The following is a 20,178-nucleotide window of genomic DNA, read 5'->3' as shown; positions in this document are numbered from 1 at the left end:
TTTTACATCTTCTCAATCATTTAACACTCAATTTGATTGACAGCAGTGGTTCTATAGGCAAAGTTGTCGGAAAGAGGAGTTCTATCGTACGAATGTTGTGCGTATGTGCGGAAAACTGCATGATGTACAATCGTTTACGCCACTGAAAAATGTGATATCGCCCGCAGTGGTCAATTTCTTTCAAATGTCTCTCAGACCTTTGGGGCCGTCAGTCAAACAGGCCCACTGAGTTTCATTCCAATTGGCCTCCGTCAACCTTGTCTAATGGGTGCTTAATCTTTATTGGCCATGACCAATAGCGGCCATGTTTTTTTTGAGATATGTAAATGTCCTTAGACACATGTGGCACTTTGGACCAAGCCCGTGCACACCGTTTTTCATGTTGATAGGACAAATGATTGTGCAGTTATAGTCATTATTAAAAAAAAATTCCCTCTTATAGTGCCACCAAGTGGCCTAGCTTCACAATTTTTTCCCCTGTGACCTCAGATTAAGCTCTTACATAAGTGTTCTGAGTTTGGCGGAGATATCTCATTCCGTTCAGAAGTTTTACTAAAGGCATTTTACTAAAAGTGGCCTGGCCAACTTTGGTTCTGATTGGGTGAAAAACCTAGGACTAGTTCGCAAAAGTAGGTTTTTCAAAAAATATGAAATACCAGAAAATTTCAGTTTAGGAGTTACAAGCGACTACACACTTTTATCCCGATTGGGGTAAGCCTTGGTAACGTTGTCAGCGGTGTGAGTACTACCATCCCTCCAAGTTTCAAGTCTCTGCGACTTACAGTTCGGTCTGCATGATCAGTTTTACGTGGAGATCGCTGATCTGATCTGTGAGCATTCTAACAATTACAATAGGGTTTCAGCGCTTTTAGTTAAACATGGAATTTTGAAGTAGAAAAACTGAAATAGTATTTGATTCTAAAACTTCAATAAGACCACAATAATTTTAGTTTTATTTACAGCTTCATTTTCACTATGTACTTAGGGCAGTTTATGGTCACTTTAGGCTTTTTGTCATGGCAATGAAGTTTTGCAGTTTTGTTCAAAATTTGGAGTCTGTAGGATTTCTTAATATTTTTGAAAGAAGTCTTCTGCTCACCAAGGCTGCATTTATTTGATCAAAAATACAGTAGAATCAGTAATATTCTGAAATATTTTTACAATTTCAAATAAAATTTTTTTTTATTTGAACATATTTTAAAATGTCATTTATTCCTGTGATGCAAAACTGAATTTTCTGCATCATTACTCCAATCTTCAGTGTCACATGATCCTTCAGAAATCATTTTAATATGCTGATTTGCAGCTCAGGAAACATTTCCTATTAACCGTGGAAGCTTTAATACTTTTTTTGAATACTAGAAAGTTCAAAAGAACAGTATTTATTTAAAATGTAAACTTTCTGTAACATTAGAAATGTATTTACTCTAACTTTTGATCAATGTAAAGTGTTGTTAGCATCCATTTCTTTAAAAATAACTTTCTGACCCCGAACATTTGAATAGTAGTAGTGTAAAAATGTTTTGAGATAATCAGCAAAATGTCTTAAGTGCTGTCGATTTTGCTATTGAAATCTTTCATAACAGCAGATGTTTATTTTTGGCCCTTAGGGATTTTATTGTCAGTAATAAGTAAATAAAGCAATAGAAACTATATTGAATTCGCAGGAGCAGAAAAAGGAAGTGCCATATTCAAACCGGTGGCACCTGGACAAGCTCACTGTATTGGAACACATAGGATATATATTTCTGAAATGCATTGCTTTGGTGCAGTATGAGGTGTTGTTTTTCACTCGTTCAGTTTCCTGGTCTGAATTCTAGCCTTTTTTCAGCATTATCTGTGCTGTAAGTTTGCCAGATTGTCCATGCGAATTGTGGAAGCAGAAACTACTGATGATTGTGTGTGAAAATTTTAATTTGCTGCGTGTCCTTTGTGTGGTTAGTCTTGTCTACAGTGCATCTTTTGCTCAGTGCAGTTTTACAAGGGCTTCAAGTGCATGTTGTGAGATTGTTATTGCTCTGCAGGTTTCATGCAAACTGGAGCTGTGAGGAGGAGGAGCCTCCACTTGTTTTTCAGAATGATTCGGTAACTTCACAGCAGGGTTGTAAGATAATAACTGATACATTTTAGTTGCTTTTCCTATTGTGCGACAAACACTGTAGGTGTTGTCACTCATGATGACTCCATGGCTCTATGAATTGTATTGTGCATTCTGTGGAAAGTCATGGAAAGACTGAAGAAACCTGACACATCATGTATTATGTTGCATTCATACCAAGTTATCGAGTTACTCGGGTATACAGCATTTACTCACCACACGTTAATTTTTTGGCCAAAAGATTTTCATCTTAAAAATAGCCATGGAAGCTGACATGGTTTTAAATCGCGTTTAGTTTAATGCACACATACTGACGTGTGTGTGAAGTTCGCCCTGTTTTTAGCCTCTGCCGTTTCACTAAATGAGTACGTGAACACATAAACAATCTCTAGAACTGTTCTGAGAGTCACTTCATTGCCCATTTTACTATTTTTTATCATATATCATATACAAACAGAAACCTAAAGGTCTTCACAGTGACTCATCAAAGTAAAAGTTTGGTTTAACCTGAAGAAGCTGTGACAGAAATATAGTACTTAATGAAGTGATATTACTGCTACTAATAAAATTAAAACATTATTCTTTAAAGAATATTTAACAGAACAAGTATTTATCTGAATTTATTGAGCTAAACAACACAGTATTTCTGAGAATAAAAATAAATAAATAAATAAAATAAATATAAATAAATAAATAAAAGCTTTTTATAAATAAAATAAAATAATTAGAGATGCTTTTAAATGTATAAAAAAAATTATGAAACCATTAAAATGGAATCCATAAATGTAATGGAAAACTGAACTGAGAAAAAAAAAATAAAAATTTCATAGGGCCTTAATATAATTTTTGTTAACCTTTTAAAAAATGTGTGTTCAATTGTGCAGGTTTCATGATTTCAATAAATTAAACATGTATTTTAACCATTAAAAATGTCTAGAAAAAGTCAATTGAAAAAAAAAATTGAATCCAGAAAAACGGAATTTGGAAAAAATAAAACGGATTTCATATGGCTGTAATAATATTTATTTTAATAATATTTTGCAAAATTACCATTTTTACTGTATGTTAGGTCTGTTAAATGCATCTTTATTGAGCAAATAGCTTTCTTTCTAAAACATTAAATAATCTTACTGACCCCTAAATTTTTAAACACTAATGTATTTTTTCATCCATTTTATGTCAAATTATATAATTGAAATAGTGACATTTAAATATTGATAGCGTTATCTAGTGCCATTTTCATGTTACGGATTATGAAATGTAAAAATATTCAAATTTGTTCTATTTTATATATTCTATTTTATTAAATTTTGTCTAGTGCCATTTTCATGTTATGGATCATGAAATGTAAAAATATTCAAATATATTCAGTATAAAAAAACAGACCATTTGTTCTGTGGAGAAACAAAATGTTGGTCTTTCTCCAAAAGTCATTAAAAGTCACAAGAAACCTGACACATCATGTATTATGTTGCAGTTATACCAGTTATCGAGTTACTCTGGTATACAGTATTTTACTCGCCACACGTTTGCTAATTTTATAATACCTCATTTTATAATAGGTTTTATACTTTGCAAAAAAAGTTTTTTTTTGTTTTTTTTTTTTACCATATTTTCATTCAAGTAAGAAATCATAAACAAGTAAGAAACTCACTAAAGTCTTGTTTTTACTGTAATTTGGCACTTGCCAAGTGTTACTTTTATGCCCTCTGTTTTTCTGCATTTGTATGTTAAACAAAAGAAAATAAATGTTTGGATTCTGATTTGCATATTAATTCTCTCAACATTTAAAACGATTGAAGGTGTTGAATTTATTGCATGCTGTCTTCATGTTTGGAGTCATTTTTCTAAATTCATCGCATTTAATATTTGCATTTATTCATTCGCCAGACACTTTTATTCAAGACCTAAATTGCATTCAAGTTCAGATTTTTTTCAATTCATGCATTCCCTGGGAATTGCATCCATGACCTTGGTGTCGCATGCTTTACTGTTTGAACTACAGTAAGACTGCTAAAAAAAGAAACAAAAAAAACCAAAAATCTAGATAAACTCTTTGGTTTGATTAAGTAGTTGTTTGATGACTAGTCGACCACTCTGACCCATTTCTATGCACAAAAAACCACAAGACCCAGTTAGATTTCAACACAGATTTTGGTATCCCACAGAGATGCGCATGCCTTGGCCTGTGGTTTTACGATACACGAGCATCTGCGAGCATCCCGCCACGTCTGCTTTTTGCTGCTTGAGTTCCTCTTGCTTCTTCAGAGCTGTGATATGCAGGAAATGATGTCTACAGAAAATGCATGTTAATGTGTGAACAGAAACAAAAGGAGAGGAAGTCTTGAAACCTATTGTCTGAAAATCATTTGTATACCCAGAACACAACCTCCAGTTTCCAGTGTGATAAATAACCCAGTGGCTAAATACCATTTATTTCTGAGATTTACATTACATTCATATTTAATCAACTAAAGATGAAAACAGGACATCACTCACTTAATTAAACATGCATGGAGTGAGGTCATATGACAAAAATGTACCAAACTATGGTTGTTTTACACATATTGTTACATACTGTTATTTTTAACAGCATTATATAGTTTTGAATTTAGTTTTTATATCATATACACTACCGTGAATTTTTTTTTTTTTCAGAAAAGACACATTAAACTGATTAAAAGATTTCTATTTAATATCTGAGGGCCACCTAGTTTTATTGTTAGCTTTGTCCAGTGCCATTTTCATGTTATGGGTTATAAAATAAAAAAATTGACAGTATATTCTGTATATTAAAAAATAATATTAATTGTTAATTTGTGGCTATTTTTATTTTCTTATTTTGTTTCTGGAGTCATAAAATGTTACATTTCAGTTTAGCTTACGATTTTGTTTGTTTTATTTAGGGCTGTCAAACAATTAATCATGATTAATCGCATACAAAATAAAAGTTTGAGTTTGCCTAGTATATGTGTGTGTACAATGTGTAATTATTATGTATTTCTGTTTTTTTTTTTTTTGTGAAAACTAATTTTTAATTGTTAAATTAAATTTTATTCAAAGAGCAATTAATTTAAATCATGAAACTTATACAATTTCACAAGGTTTAACAAAAATGACATGTTTAGGGCACTGTGAATTGTTTTATTTTTCTCACCATATGTTTTATTGTTATCAAATTCTGTGTTTTAGCATGTCTAATTATTTGAATGCATACTTAATTTATTTAAATTTATTCTTAAAATAGCCTTATGAAAGTTTTTTTTTTTACCCTCAGAAATTCTGTTGTGTATTTAAAATCTTCTGGTTATGAAATGAAGGCATGAAACATTAATTTCATTTATCTTTTAATTATTGAAAATTAAGCAAACTTTTTTTGGCAAACAAAAGGGAATTTACTATTAAAATTAAAAGATGGAAGAAATGTTGTGTGATTATGCCCTAAAAAAATATTTGTTTCATTTTAGTAGTATTAGTAATAGTAGTAATATATATCTAGCACTATGCCTTGAAGTTAAACAGGACTTTTATTTTGACGGGTTGCTGTGTATATGATATAACGCTAGTTTTCCTAAAATAGAACGGTCAAATGCTCATGAAGTGACTCTTAGCAGATATTGTTCATGTATTTATGTCCTCATTTAGTGAGACGACAGACGCTGAAATCACCGCGAGCGTCATGCGCACCTCAGTGTGTGTAGTAAACAATAGCGCTCATCTGCCCCATTCATTAAAACAGAGACACGCAGAACATGCAGGATTCACATTTAAATGGTATTTTTGCAGCGTAATATTTACAGATACTAGTCCATATTGTGGTTTGATTTAAGTGTAATGACCTACTTTTGATTAATTCATTCCGTGACATTCGCGTTATTCAGTTAATTCTGTTTTTGTGACTGGATTCCGCGATTCCGTCCGCGTTTTCCGCATCGCAGAAATCATAGGGCCCTACATACTGCACACTGCATTGTAGTGTTGGGTTCGAGTCCACCTAAGTCGAGTCAGAGTTGAGTCAGAATCCAAGGAAACAGTACTGTTTGTCAGTATCTTAACATTGTTTTAACCCAGGGGGTATCTTGGTGAATGGGACCTTAAGAACAGAAAATGCACCTCTTATCTCTGAATGTGTTTTGGGTTGTATATGACCTCTTTTTTTCTCGGATGAAAACGAGGCTGTGAGGGATAAACCATTGTAAAGACTTTTGTAAAGGCACACGTTGTGTATAAAGCCCTACATACTTTCCATAAGTCACAGTTGACTCACACCTGTTTTGTTTTTGAATGCATTTATAGTTACATTACATTATATATGGAATAATTGATGATGGGCCATTGAATTATTAGAAAATCATGCACACCCAAGGTGGTTTTGGACCCATAAAAGCTCTTGCTGCAAAGATGTTAGAAAATTATTTTAGAAACTGTCACCATGTGTTAAAAATAATAATAATTTTAATACAGAAAAAACGAATCAACTAATGTAAGTAAAACATGCTCAAGCTTACCGAAGGCGAGTAAACACTTTAAGTATTACAAGCAAAAGTATTATATTAATCAAAAATACAAATGAAATAATATTTTTAAAAAATAGAATTTTTTTAAAAATAGAATTTTTAGTTTTTTAAAGTTTTTTAGGTAGGTCTATATAAAGGCTACTACAGAAATAGACTACAAACATTTCGTGAAGTAAAAGGTTTACGCCGCTGTCGCTTTAAGATCTGACGCACAGTTCAAATATTTTGACGCATCAGTATTTCTTCTAACTGTTCAGGTTTACTTAAGACGAAACCGATTGCATTTACATGAATAGTCTCCAAGACGAGCATGTGTGTAGCAATAACAGAACCTATTAGAAGCGAAAGAGAACTCGGCATTCACACACTGACTGAGATGCATGTTCTGTGAGCGTGCTTGGAGAGTGTGTGCACATAGAAACCCGTTGGCTTTCAAGTAGCATACTAGATGAGACTTAAAAACACATGCAAATACTAGATATCACTTTTGTGATAATGCATCGAGTCAGTGACCGTTCCGTCAACTGTCTCTGGACTTGGATGGACTCGGGATATTTTCCGAGTCTGAAAGGCTCGAGTCCGATTTCAAGTCCGAGTCGCCTAAAAATTGTACTCGAGACCGGATTCGAGTCCGAGTACTCCAACTCTATTGCGTTGTCTTGTGCTCACATTGTTCTGGTTAAGCCTGTGTGCCTTGTTTATTCAGCATGCATCCATTTTCAATCTTAAAATAGTGAACTACACGTTTAATACACAGTTGAAGTAGACGTCATGTCTTGCACTATAAAACAATCCTCTCAACCCCCTGTAGGTGATATTTAGCATCTGAGGCACTGTTCTCTCTCCTCAAACGTGTCCCGACCTGCTTTGCTCCCAGCAATTTTGTGTTTCTCTGATCTGACCATGAAAAATCTGCATTTACTGCAGCATCTGAACCCTCCAGGACATGATTGTTCTTTTGATGTCTTGCATGGTTGGATTTGCATACCATATGCTCCAAAAACGCATTTGCTTATATGGAGGGTTTCATCATGTTTTACTCTTCCCTCTTGTTTCTTTCTCAGAACTTGTACCAGAACAGGTTTCTCGGGCTTGCAGCTATGGCCTCTCCATCTCGCGCATCTCATGGCAGGCGGCGATGTAAGGACCCGATTCGGCACAGTTTCAACCCTGAGCAGTTCCCCAACGTGGACTTCCAGAATGGCGTACCTGAGGAGCTGGCGGCGGCCGTGCTGCGCTCCACCAGCGACACCGACCTTGTGACCTCCCACTGCCGCTCCACCCTCACCGTCAGCACCTCCAGCTACACCATCGGCCAGACGCAGGACATCACCCTCAGCTGGGACATCAAGGAGGAAGTGGACGCGGGAGACTGGATTGGCATGTACCTCATTGGTGAGCGTGGTTCTGTTTGGTTGTGTTTTATGGTTCTTGAGTTTGGGGTCAGTAAGATTTTTAAAATATTTTTGAAAGATGTATCTTATGCTTACTTAGGCTGCATTTATTAGGTCAAAAATACAGTAAAAACAGCAATATTATAAAATATTATTTTAATTGAAAATAACTGTTTTCTGTTTTTATATATTGTAATTATATTGTAATTTATTCCTGTAATGCAAAGTTGAATTTTCAGCATCATTAATCTGGTCTTCAGTGCCACATGATCCTTCAGAAATCATTCTAATATGCTGATTTAATTATTGTGAATCTTGAAAACAGTTGTGGTGTTTATTATTTTGTGGAAACTGTGGTTCAGTTTTTTTTTCAAGTTTCTTTGATGAATAGAAAATTCTAAAGAAATTTTGAAATCTTTTTTTGTCATTTTTTTTTAAAGGGAAGTTTAAAAAAAATTATATTTTCTTTGATGTCACTTTTGATTAATTTAATGCATCCATACTAGATAAAAGCACTAAATTAATTTTTAATAGTCATATATTCCTACTGTCTCCAAACATATGAAAATGATGCTGAAACAATTTTTGCGTTATATTCCATTGTTATTTTTAAAAATATCTTTTTGATTTAAAAAAAAAAAATATATATATATATATATATATATATATATTCTTTACTGTCACTTTTGATCAATTAAATGCATCCTTTTGTTGTTGTTTTTTTTACTGATGCCAGATTAATTTTTTAACAGTGGTTTATGTTGGCTATAAGTTCTTGAAGTTACATTACAGATTCTGTGGTTTTCTACAACCATTCATATGAATAAAGAACTAAAACAAACATCATGAACCATTTGAAGCCTGTTTCCACATCTGTACAGCAAACAGGTCATTACAACGTCATGTCTTAGAACTGCTAATTTATTTCTCATAATTGTGACGTTGTTTCTTAGAATTTGACACTTTGTGTCTTAGAATTGCTACATTGTAACACACAGTGTGACTGTTTCTCCATAATTGTGGTTTATTTCTTGAAATTGCAACATTATATCTCACAGTGACACTATATTTTCTCAAGTCAAACAGTCATCTTGCAATTACCTTTATTATTTTACTCTGAGGTGGAAATAAACCTCCATACAAACATACTTTGATGTTTAGCATAACATACACTCCACTATACAGTAGTGCCGGGAGGTTTGACCAAAAATCTTTATCACCTTACTTTAAGATTGTCGTGGTTTCACAGTTTATTATGGTTTTTCCCTGACTGCAAATATATGAATCAGAATGCATGAAACAGTTGCAAAAACCATTACGATCCAAACATGCTACAAATAGCATGAGCGGTTTCTAATGTAAATTACACTAGTATCATTTCAGCAAATGGATCAGCAGCCATACCATGTTTTCGTGTAAACACAGCAGCGCTGCGCTTTTATATGCATTATATGGAGGTAAGATGAAAAGAAAATACGATCTAAACTTTTTCTGAAAACACTCAGTACTCCTCGGAGGTACATTTATATAAACCCCCACCCCATGTTCAGTGTTCAGGATTTTATTCCAATATTTTGTGCATCGTGAACAGTGATCTAGCTCTGCCTGCTGCAGTATTTTCTCCTCTTTGCGTTCGTCTTCAGCGTCTCTGGCTTCTGTTTACCCCCGTTTAAAGTTCGTTTATTTGCCCAGTTAAAGAATTAGCTGTGTTATTAATGATTTCTAACCATGTTTTCTAACCATTAGTCAGAACTGTATATAGAAATGATGCTGAAAATTCAACTTTGTCTTCTTAGAAAGTGATTAGGTTTTAAAATAAATTCGGATAGAAAACAGTTATTTTAAATTGTAATAATATTTCACAATATTACCGTTTTATTGAATTTTGATCAAATAAATGCATGAAAAAATTAAAAATCATAACTATTTCAAACTTCTGACTGATGTGTAAATTATTTACACTATTTTTTAAAGACGTCTCTTCTGCTCACCAAGCCTGCGTTTATTTGATCTAAAGTACAGCAAAACAATAAAATTTAGAAATATTTTACTATTTAAAATAACTGTTTTCTGGTTGAATGTATTTAAAAATGTAATTTATTCCTGTGATTTCAAAGCTGAATTTTTAGCATCATTACTCCAGTCACATGATCAGAAGTTCTATATGTACATATATATATATATATATATATATATATATATATATACACATATATAAAATATACTGACTCCAAGCTTTTGAATGTTACAAAAGCGTTTTATTTCATATAAATGGTGATCTTTGGATCTTTCTATTCATCAAGGAACCCTGAAAAAATGTACTTAACTGTTTTAAATATTGATAATAATAATAATGTTTCTTGAACAGCAAATCAGCATATTAGAATGATTTCTGAAGGATCATGTGACACTGAAGGCTGGAGTAATGATGCTGAAAATTCAGCTTTAAAATCACAGGCATAAATTACATTTTAAAATATATTCAAATAGGAAGCAGTTATTTTAAATAGTAAAAAAATTTCACATTATTACTGTTTTTGCAGTACTTTGGATCAAATAAATGCAGGCTTGGTGAGCAGAAGAGACTTCTTTAAAACATTACAAATCTTACTGTTCAAAAATAGTATAACTTTATAAAGAATGGAATTCATTATTTAAAAAAATCTGATATTTTTTATAAAACATGAAAATCATGATATTTATATGATATATATAATTGTATTTCAGACTGACAGGGAGAAAACAGCAGCATAGCAAAAATTGTAACAGGCTGTCCATCAACTGAAGACCACACACTTCCGCTGTAGACATCTCTGTGCATTATAATCAAAGCAATATCGACGAAGAGTCTCATATGGCCTTTGTTGAATGCTTTTGGGCTTTAATTTGAGCCTTAAAGAGTTTAAAAGCTCTCTAATCTTGAATGAATAATCAAAGATGTGATTCTCTGCATGCCGTAAAGAATAAGATATATTCAGTAAGAGGCTTTTCTCTTCTCGTTCTTTTAGATGAGGTTCTGTCGGAGAACTTTCTGGACTACAAAAACAGAGGTGTGAATGGCTCCCACAAAGGTCAAATCATCTGGAAGATCGAGGCCAGCTCCTACTTCGTAGAACGTATGTGCATTTTTGCAAAATGTGCTTATTAAATAAAACAAGTTTATAGTTGCTTATTTCCCACACGCAGGATGCCATTAGAGCTGCTTAAAGCTTGTTTGTGACTTTGTTGGCTGCTAAGGTAACAAACACCCCAAAGCAAACCACTTCCATGCTACCAATTTGTTTGATGATTTTAGAGATAAGAAGTGTGAAGGGAAATTCACTCAGGTGTGACATTCTACTAGCACGCGAAAACACCTACCACATCTCTTGAAAAGATGCCTGTGTGCTTGTATTAATATAAAGCTAGAAGGTTATATCAGGCTATGCTGTCATTGCTTGACAGTCCAGAAAGCACTCTGATGTATTACACCGCAAGGCCATAAGGCTCATATGCTGCTGGTTTTTTCTCATTTATTTTTGGCACTTTTACCATTACAAATACTAGAGAGAAAACAGCGTCCCAAGGGCCGTGAGCCGGTGGACCCTCTTTGATGTTATGGTGCCTACATACAGACTCAAACTCACAACGCCCACTAGAGCAAAATGTTTTGATAGAACCTGTCAGCGAAATGCTAACTCTTTCTTTTACTGCTCAATTATGTTTTGCATTTTAATATTCCTAGATTCAATTTTAATAGGATATTTAAATTTAAATTTTAAAAGCATGTTAACATAGAAAGCATTAAATGTTAACAGTTTATTTAATCTTTTAAAATATAATTAAATAAAAAAAACATTATAAATATTAAAACATTTCTGTTATAATTTCTTCCAAATATTTATTTTAGCGGTTATTAATTTAAATTAAAATTTTAATTAAGTAATTCAAAATTCTGCAATTCCATCTGCATTTTCCACATGGTGGAAACTGAATAATAAATTATTTATTTGATTTTTTTTTTTTTCAGGTTGATCCCTCTTTATATATAAAGAGGAAGTTAGTGTAGGACATAGTCAGGGGCCTATAAAAAATTAGACTAGTAACCACATTCAACTATTTTTATCATAAACGAAACCAGTCACGACCATTTTCAGACACTTCCTTTTCAAACAACTGAAGATTGGGGGCCTGAAATAAAATTATAAACTGACAATGTTGGTTTGGGTATTTATAATGTACAGAGTGGGAACGTTTAACTTCTAGAGCGTATTTTATTATGCGTATCTGGAAGAAAAAAGAAATTAAATATGTAAAATCTGCAAAAAGTTTCTCTCTCTAAGCTTATTCTTTGCTTGACTCTTTTTTTTTCAGCGGAGACTAAGATCTGTTTTAAATATTATCATGGTGTGAGCGGAGCCCTGCGGGCCACAACGCCATGTGTGACCGTAAAGAACCCCTCCGCACCGGTGAGCGAAAATGAAAAGACATCTGTGACTTTTGTTTTGAGTCATCATGGTTTGAATGACCAGACATCACGCCTTTAGATGAGCAGTATGGATCAGTCATGTAGGATGTGTACATAAGTTTTGCACGATATTGCAGATGTGTAGGGAATGCTGCTGTTTTATCGCCACGTTTCATCAAGAGTTTTTCAAGAGCAGAATAGTCCATGCCATCTGTTTCTCAAAAGATTAATCCTGCAGATAATCTCAGGTTATCATTTCATGGCTTAATACGGGCCTACCTCCATAGCCACAGAGACGGCCAAACTCTCTTTTTTAGTTTCTTAAAGGTAAAGTGTACCAATTTTAAGAGACAGGCCTTAATGCTGACCTTAAAGTGTTAGTTCACCCAAATTGTAAATTCTGTCATCATTCACTCACCTCATGTCATTCTAAAAACGTAATTCTTCGGTTAATCTTCAAATTAAGCTTTTTTTAGTGAAACCTGAGAGGTTTCTGTACTAGTGAAAGTCCAGGTAACCAAAACGTAGAAGATCCAACAGTCATAAAAGTGTTGTAAAATGAATCCATATGAACTGAGAGGTTTAATCCAAGTCTTGTGAAGAGATATGATCATTTTTTATAATGAAAAGATTTTGTTTACTCTTTTATTCACATATAAACACGCATACACTACCAGTTTTTAGACAGTAACATTTTTAAAGTGCTCACCAAGCCTGCATTTATTTGATTCAAAATACAGCAAAAGCAGTAATATTGTGAAATATTTTTATTATTTAAAATAGCTGCTTTCTATTTGAATATATTTAAAAATGTAATTTATTCCTGTGATCAAAGCTTAATTTTCAGCATCAATACTCTAGTCTTTAGTGTCAAATGATCCTTCAGAAATCATTCTAATATGCTGATTTGCTGTTCAAGAAACACTTTTTATTTTTATTATTATCATCAATATTTAAAATAATTTTTTTCAGGATTTTTTTTATGAATAGGAAGATCCAAAGATCAGCTGTTGTAACATTATACCATGGTATAACACTATACCATTCAAAAGCTTGGAGTCAGTATTATTTTTTAATAGATTATAAAAGTGAATACTTTTATTTAGCGAGGATGCTTTAAATTGATCAAAAGACATTTATAATGTTACAAAAGATTTCTATATCAGATAAGTGCTGTTCTTCTGAACTTTCTATATTTATCAAAGAAACCTGAAAAAATTCTACTCTGCTGTTTTCAACATAATAATAATAATAATAATAATAATAAAAAATGTTCTTAAGCAGCAAATCAGAATATTACAATGATTTCTGAAGAATCATGTGACTGGAGTAATGATGCTAAAAATTAAGCTTTAAACCACAGGAATAAATTTAATTTTAAAATGTATTCAAATACAAAATAGTTATTTTAAATAGTAAAATATTTACAGAATTTTACTGTTTTTGCTTTTTTTTTTTATCAAATAAATGCAGGCTTGGTGAGCAGAAGAGACTTTTTTCACCCTTTAACTGTCACTCCCATTTTTGAACATAGAGGTGAAAATGCACTATTCAAACTTACATTTTTATAATTCATGAACGAAAACATTTTGTAATATGATTCAAATGTACATTTTCAATGGTAATGCAATGTCTGATTTTAAAATGGTTTTCAAATGATGAATTTTGAGATTTTAAGTTTTCAACTGATATATCATTTCTTATGATATCTAAAGTGTGATGGGGGAAAAAGACAACAAAGAAAGTGGTAAAATATCTATTAGATTAGGATTTATTTGTAATATGGTGAAGTAAACGTAGGCGTCCCGTATACGGGGCGGTGACAGTTAGGGGGTTAAAAAAACATTAAAAAAGTTTTTGACTGGTAGTGTACATCTCATATAGTAAACATGTGACATGCTAGAAAAATCCTTGTTGTTTAGATGTAAATAAAAGCATAAATAAAATCTGTTCATCATTTAAGCAGTCAGATCTCTTTATAAGACTTAGATTAAACTGTTTGATTCATACAGATTCATTTTACAACAACCTTCTTGGATCTTCAAAGTTGTGGTTACCCAGACTTTCAGCTGAGAGACAGAAATCTCTCAGGTTTCGTTAAAAATATCTTCTTTTGCGTTTCAAAGCTTAACCAAACTCTTAGGTTTGGAACAACTTGAGGGTGTTTAAATGATGACAGAATTTTCCTTTGTGGGTGACTATTAACATTTCATTTCCACATGTGAGAGGAACACGTTTTTACAAAGTCTACAGCCAAAAAATTTGTTTTCTTCACACTTATGATCATGCAACATTTTTCTTCATTGTTATTTTTTGTTAATCATTTTAAATTTATGATCATTAAATTTCAAAAAGACCTAATCATTCTTGATTCTTTCTTGTTTGTCCAAACCAGTGTCAGCAATACATTCATTTGCTTTCTGCAATACATTTAACATGACAAAATGCAAAAAAACTTACCTGTTGGGTAATTGGATTAAGAAATGCAGTGTGATGCAAAGCTGGAAATCCACTGTAAAAATGATGACGTCACATGAATGAGTCAAGTCTGTGAAAGGAAATCTCATCATTTTTTTATTCACCTTAACGAAAAATGTACCGTTTTCCATTACCATTTTTTTTATTGTGTGTAATAAGGAACAAAATTACAATGAGAGATTGCCTTATATATGATGTTGTGCAACATATAACGTTGTCTGCCGCAGAAAAATACACAAAAAAGGGCAGAAGTGTTATGTCGTAGTTTTTGCTCAGATATTACAGCTGATATAATGTGAAGGGTGTGTACTGATTCCAGTGAAATCTAACACATTTTACACACATTTTGAACTTTCTGCTATCAGGTGTTCAAGCCGGTGACCACAGATGATGTACCTCAGAGTCAAGGCAGCAGAAGACTCATCAGCTTCTCTCTCTCAGGTGTGTGCTGTGGAAAAATGGGCATGACCAGACAGTCGATCATTAAGCTTTATTAATATTTATGGGGCTTCTATTTTTAGTGTCTCCAGGGGATTTCATTATTGATCCACTGCTTTCAGTCTGTTGTAAACAAATATAGGAACATGTTTACCTCAATTACTTGTTTCTTTCCCTACTAAAAACAACTTCCGCAAAGTGCTTTTTGGCTATCAGTGTTCATATTTAGAGAGCAATTTAGAGATTTTAAGATGCAAATTTTTCCTTGGTCATCTAATAATATAATGCAATATATTATTCCCTTTCTCATATTATGTTCTTTTTTTTGCTCAATGCAATTAACCCTTTCCAAAACTTCCCTCTTCATAGTTACTGCTGCTATGTCCAATGAGCAATGCACACATCATGTTCTCATGCAGTGAAAAATACATTGCACAGAGCAGGTTACTTCTGGTATGAAACTTTTTTTTTAAAGGGGTCATCGGATGCAAACTTCACTTTTACATGTTGTTTGAACATTAATGTGTGTTGGCAGTGTGTGTACAAATCTACCCTATAATGATAAAAATCCATGCAGTGGTTTTTAATTAATCTGTAAAAATAATATTCCCTTTTTCAAATCGAGCCATTCTCAGATACCTGTCGTTGTGGCGTCACACCCACAGAGGCCGCTCCCTCCATAGTTGATTGACATGAGCGTCTTACCTCAGATCAGCTGTAACAGTCCAACCTCTATTGTTTCAATGCCGGAACAGGGATGTAAGTTAGACAAGAATATCTCTGATTGAGCGATTGAGGTGTTGTGTTGCTGGATGTAATAATGAACATAGTGGTCGTCATTTACTCCCGACATCTGAGCTGCTGAAGATACAGTGAATTACATTTGGTTGTGAAGGGAACGCACCTCCCGATTTACATTAATACGTCTATGTTCGTGCAAATCATTTATGATTCAGCTTCACCTACAGCAGAAGTGAGTATAAGGGATTTCTTATGAATCACCTTTCCTAATAATGTGCTAGTTAGCCAGTTTTGCAGCTGAACGTGCTAAATGCGGCTAAAGTAAACAGGCTCGTCACTCCACAGAGAGAAGAGAGGGGCGGGGTGAGCAGAGCTTATTTGCATTTAAAGGAACAACCCCTTAGAATAGGATGATTTTTGCAGAGCTGATTTTTGACAAGGTAAAAAGGTTGTTGTTTTACACAACCATTGAGAATTTTTAATCAAAGTATATTATAGACTTTTCATTAAGACCCTAAAGAATCATATCAGCTAGTGGAAATGGGCATCCAATGACCCCTTTAAGAAATTCCAAAAATAAATAGCGCTTTGTGTCATGACAGATCACGTCAATCGACACGTGAATCGATCGTCTTTTCTTATTTACTTAAAGCACGAAATATACGTGAATGATCATGTTTTCAAGTCTCCTGTCTGAATTCTTTGTCGGACAAAATGGCAGGTTCAGCGTTATGATTGGTCAGATCACCTGTCAATCAATCTGTTTGTGAAGGGTCAATTGTGTACTGTTACTGTATATATTTTTGTATTCTGTAATATTCTGTTTTGTTCTGTTTTTTTGTTTTGTATTATTATTTCCTGCTTATGATTTTTTCTATTCTATTTTGTTTTGTTTTGGTCTGTTCAGTCTGTTTAATTTTGTTCTATTGTATTTTTTTTTTTTTGGTCTGTTCAGTTTTGTTTGTTTGTTCTTTTCTGTTTTGTTTTGTTTTGTTTAGTTCTGTTCAGTTTTGTTTAGTTTATTTTGTTCTGTTCTGTTTTGTTTGTTTAGTCCTGTTTTATTTTGTTCTATTCTGTTTAGCTTTGTTTATTTTGGTCTGTTCAGTTTTGTTTTGTTCTGTTTAGTTTTTTTTCTTTTTAATTTTGTTCTGTCCTGTTTTGTCTATTTAGTCCTGTTTTATTTTTTTGGTCTGTTCAGTTTTGTTTTTTGTTTATTTTGTTCATTTCTGTTTATTTTGTTTTGTTTTGTTTGTTTTGTTCTGTTCTGTTCTGTTTAGTTTAGTTTATTTTGTTCTTTTCTGTTTTGTTTATTTTGTACTATTTTATTTCGGTCTGTTCAGTTTTGTTTATTTTGTTCTGTTCTGTTTTATTTTGTCCAATCCTGTTTTATTTTGTTTTGTTTTGTTTTATTTTGTTCTCTTCTGTTTAGTTTATTTTGTTCCGTTGTATTTAGTTTAGTTTAGTGTATTTTGTTCTCTGTTTTGTTTTGTGCTGTTCAGTTTTAGTTTATTTTGTTCTTTTCTGTTTTGTTTATTTTGTTTTCTTCTGTTAAATTTTGTTTTGTTTATTTTGTTCTGTTCTGTTTTATTTATTTTGTTCTTTTCTGTTTTGTTTATGTTGTTCTAAACTGTTTTTTCCCCCTGGCATATTCACCTCTGTTATATTCTGTTCTATTGTATTCTGCTTTGTTCTCTTTTTTATGCTGGTCTGTGTCTTTCTGTGTTGTTTCTTTTAATTAAATTCTATTCTGCTCTGTTCTGCTCTAATTCATCTCTGTTTTTATGTTATGCTCAGATTTCCAGGCCACCGGGCTGAAGAAAGGCATGTTCTTCAACCCAGACCCCTACCTGAAGATCGCCATCCACCCCGGCAAGCACAGCATCTTCCCTGCCCTGCCTCACCACGGCCAGGAGAAGAGATCAGGCATCGTCTGCAATACCATTAATCCTGTTTGGCAAAGGGAGGTATGGGAAACACACAAGCGCACACACACACAAACACACTAGATTAAACAAGCTCATAAAAAAATCCTTATGAAACAATATCTGGTCCCAGTGTTATTTATTCACAGACGTTTAACCCAACGCTGCCCTTCTGTGCTTTGTACAGAGTCCACATGGAGTTTGTCATGTAAATCCTTTATTCTGCAAATAAACTTGATGCGTCACTGCGGAATTGCAAACACAGCTCACTGTCCTGTTGACTGATGGATAGGATTTCGTTTAGATCTTTTTCTATTTTCATTACACAGCATGTCATCTCTGTAGGGCTTGGAATTGAGAACCAGTTCTATTTATGAAAAATACAGGAACTGTATGATTTGAGACACAGACTATATCTAAAACAGCCAGTTCTAATATATATAAACATTATACACTACCTTGGAAACGTTTGACTCTTTTGTTCATTTTAATACTTCCTCACTGAAATAAAGCATTAATGTGTCTCAGAAAAAAAAGTCTTACTGACCTCAAACTTTTGAATGGTACTAGATCATAAATAGTACATGCAGTTAGGATGAATTATTTATTGCTTTCTTAAAAGTACTTCAGAATTATTAAAATAACTGGAATCGTTAAGTGGATACCGAGTCAGAAATGCTGAATTCTTTACGATTCCCATCACTGCATCTTTGTGGTGCAGATGAGATGGGATGAGATCACCTGAATTGATGGGATTGTTTTCATGTTGTAGAGTGGCTGTTTCTGGCTGATACCGTCTTCCGCTAAGTGCTTTTATTAGATTAGAGAAGAGTAGAGGAGATCGCCTTACAACGGTGGATTAAAATAGGTCAAGACATGGAGAATGAGTGATGGAAGGCGGGTTTGTTTTCTTACTATCATAATTTGAAGGAATGCTTTTTGGTTAGTGCTGTATCTTTTATAAGTGATCATAATAGCTAAACGTCAGTCCTTAATTATTATAGGTTAAATTAAATGAGCCTAAAATCTTGATGTTGCAGAAAACAAAAATGTCAGTTGACATGCTAAGCATCAATTACTCATACAATCACAAGTAAGGCCAAATATTAACACATATATATATATTTGGTTGTCTTTTTATGACCATTTATCCGTTTGTGTTAGTTCTTGGCTTTTGTTGCATAAATAAAAGACAGTGTCTTTTACACCAGCAACATTTAGCTCTGACGAAGAACAACTTTTCACATTGCATTCACATTACTCTGTGAAATACGCATTTGCTTGATGCAAACAAGTTTATTTTTTCACTTTAAATGACATTTTCTGTTTGTAATGATTGCTGTCTCTTCCTCCCTGTCTTTGTATTTCCTGTTTGTAGCGTTTTAATTTTGTGTCTCTGCCCACGGATGTCTTGGAGATCGAAGTCAAGGACAAGTTTGCTAAAAGCCGACCCATCATAAAGCGTTTCTTGGGCAAGCTGTCCATGCCAGTGCAAAGATTACTGGAAAAACATGCTATCGGGTATGTGCTTAAAACGATAAACCTAACTAAACTTGGAAAATAGGCTTTTTGAAACACGATTTGTTATGCTAACGAGTTGAAATGCTAATTGTGTTTTTTGTCATAGTGATCGAGTGGTCAGCTACACTCTGGGTCGGAGGCTTCCAACAGAGCATGTTAGTGGCCAGCTGCAGTTCAGGTTTGAGATTACATCCTCCATCCATCCAGGTAAAACCAGCTTTTTATTCAATCTTTATTGAATGTAATAAATCATTAACATGTTCATCTCTAGTGTACAGCCGGCTTCATTAAACATAGGACTGATATGGAAATTTCAGCAGTTAATGATGAATATTTTATGTTGTAACTTTTCATCATATCAGTTATTTTAAAATTATGATAACTGATTAGGTGATTAATATTAAAATCAAATTCAATTCAATTCATATTATGACAGGTTTTTTCAAAAACCTACTTACTAAACTCTGTAAGGTAACTTGATTAATAGGGATGCATGCTATTTTCAGGCCTACATCAGAATCGGCCGATAATGGCTTTAAATGTAAATATTAGCATCAGGCCATTATGAAAAGTGGCATCAGCGACAGCCTCCCCCGGGTCCTAATGCCTGTTCGGTAAGGAG

The 20,178-nt window shown here is 33.3% G+C and overlaps 1 protein-coding gene across 2 annotated transcripts in view; it reads left to right on the top strand.

Annotated features, from left to right (window-relative positions):
- The window catches only part of hecw1b (HECT, C2 and WW domain containing E3 ubiquitin protein ligase 1b), a 43,410-nt gene that overhangs the window by 5,245 nt on the left and 17,987 nt on the right, over positions 1 to 20,178 (top strand). For both annotated transcript variants that reach the window (XM_051122400.1, XM_051122391.1), the window contains exons 2-8: positions 7,680 to 8,010; positions 11,018 to 11,125; positions 12,363 to 12,457; positions 15,300 to 15,375; positions 17,908 to 18,077; positions 19,414 to 19,556; positions 19,663 to 19,763. In XM_051122400.1, coding sequence (XP_050978357.1) covers positions 7,680 to 8,010; positions 11,018 to 11,125; positions 12,363 to 12,457; positions 15,300 to 15,375; positions 17,908 to 18,077; positions 19,414 to 19,556; positions 19,663 to 19,763 — 1,024 coding nt within the window. The remainder of the gene's footprint in view (positions 1 to 7,679; positions 8,011 to 11,017; positions 11,126 to 12,362; positions 12,458 to 15,299; positions 15,376 to 17,907; positions 18,078 to 19,413; positions 19,557 to 19,662; positions 19,764 to 20,178) is intronic.

The sequence above is a fragment of the Labeo rohita genome, chromosome 2 (assembly GCF_022985175.1).
Source record: "Labeo rohita strain BAU-BD-2019 chromosome 2, IGBB_LRoh.1.0, whole genome shotgun sequence".
Classification (NCBI taxonomy): Eukaryota; Metazoa; Chordata; class Actinopteri; order Cypriniformes; family Cyprinidae; genus Labeo; species Labeo rohita.
This window is presented reverse-complemented; position numbering and strand designations above follow the sequence as displayed.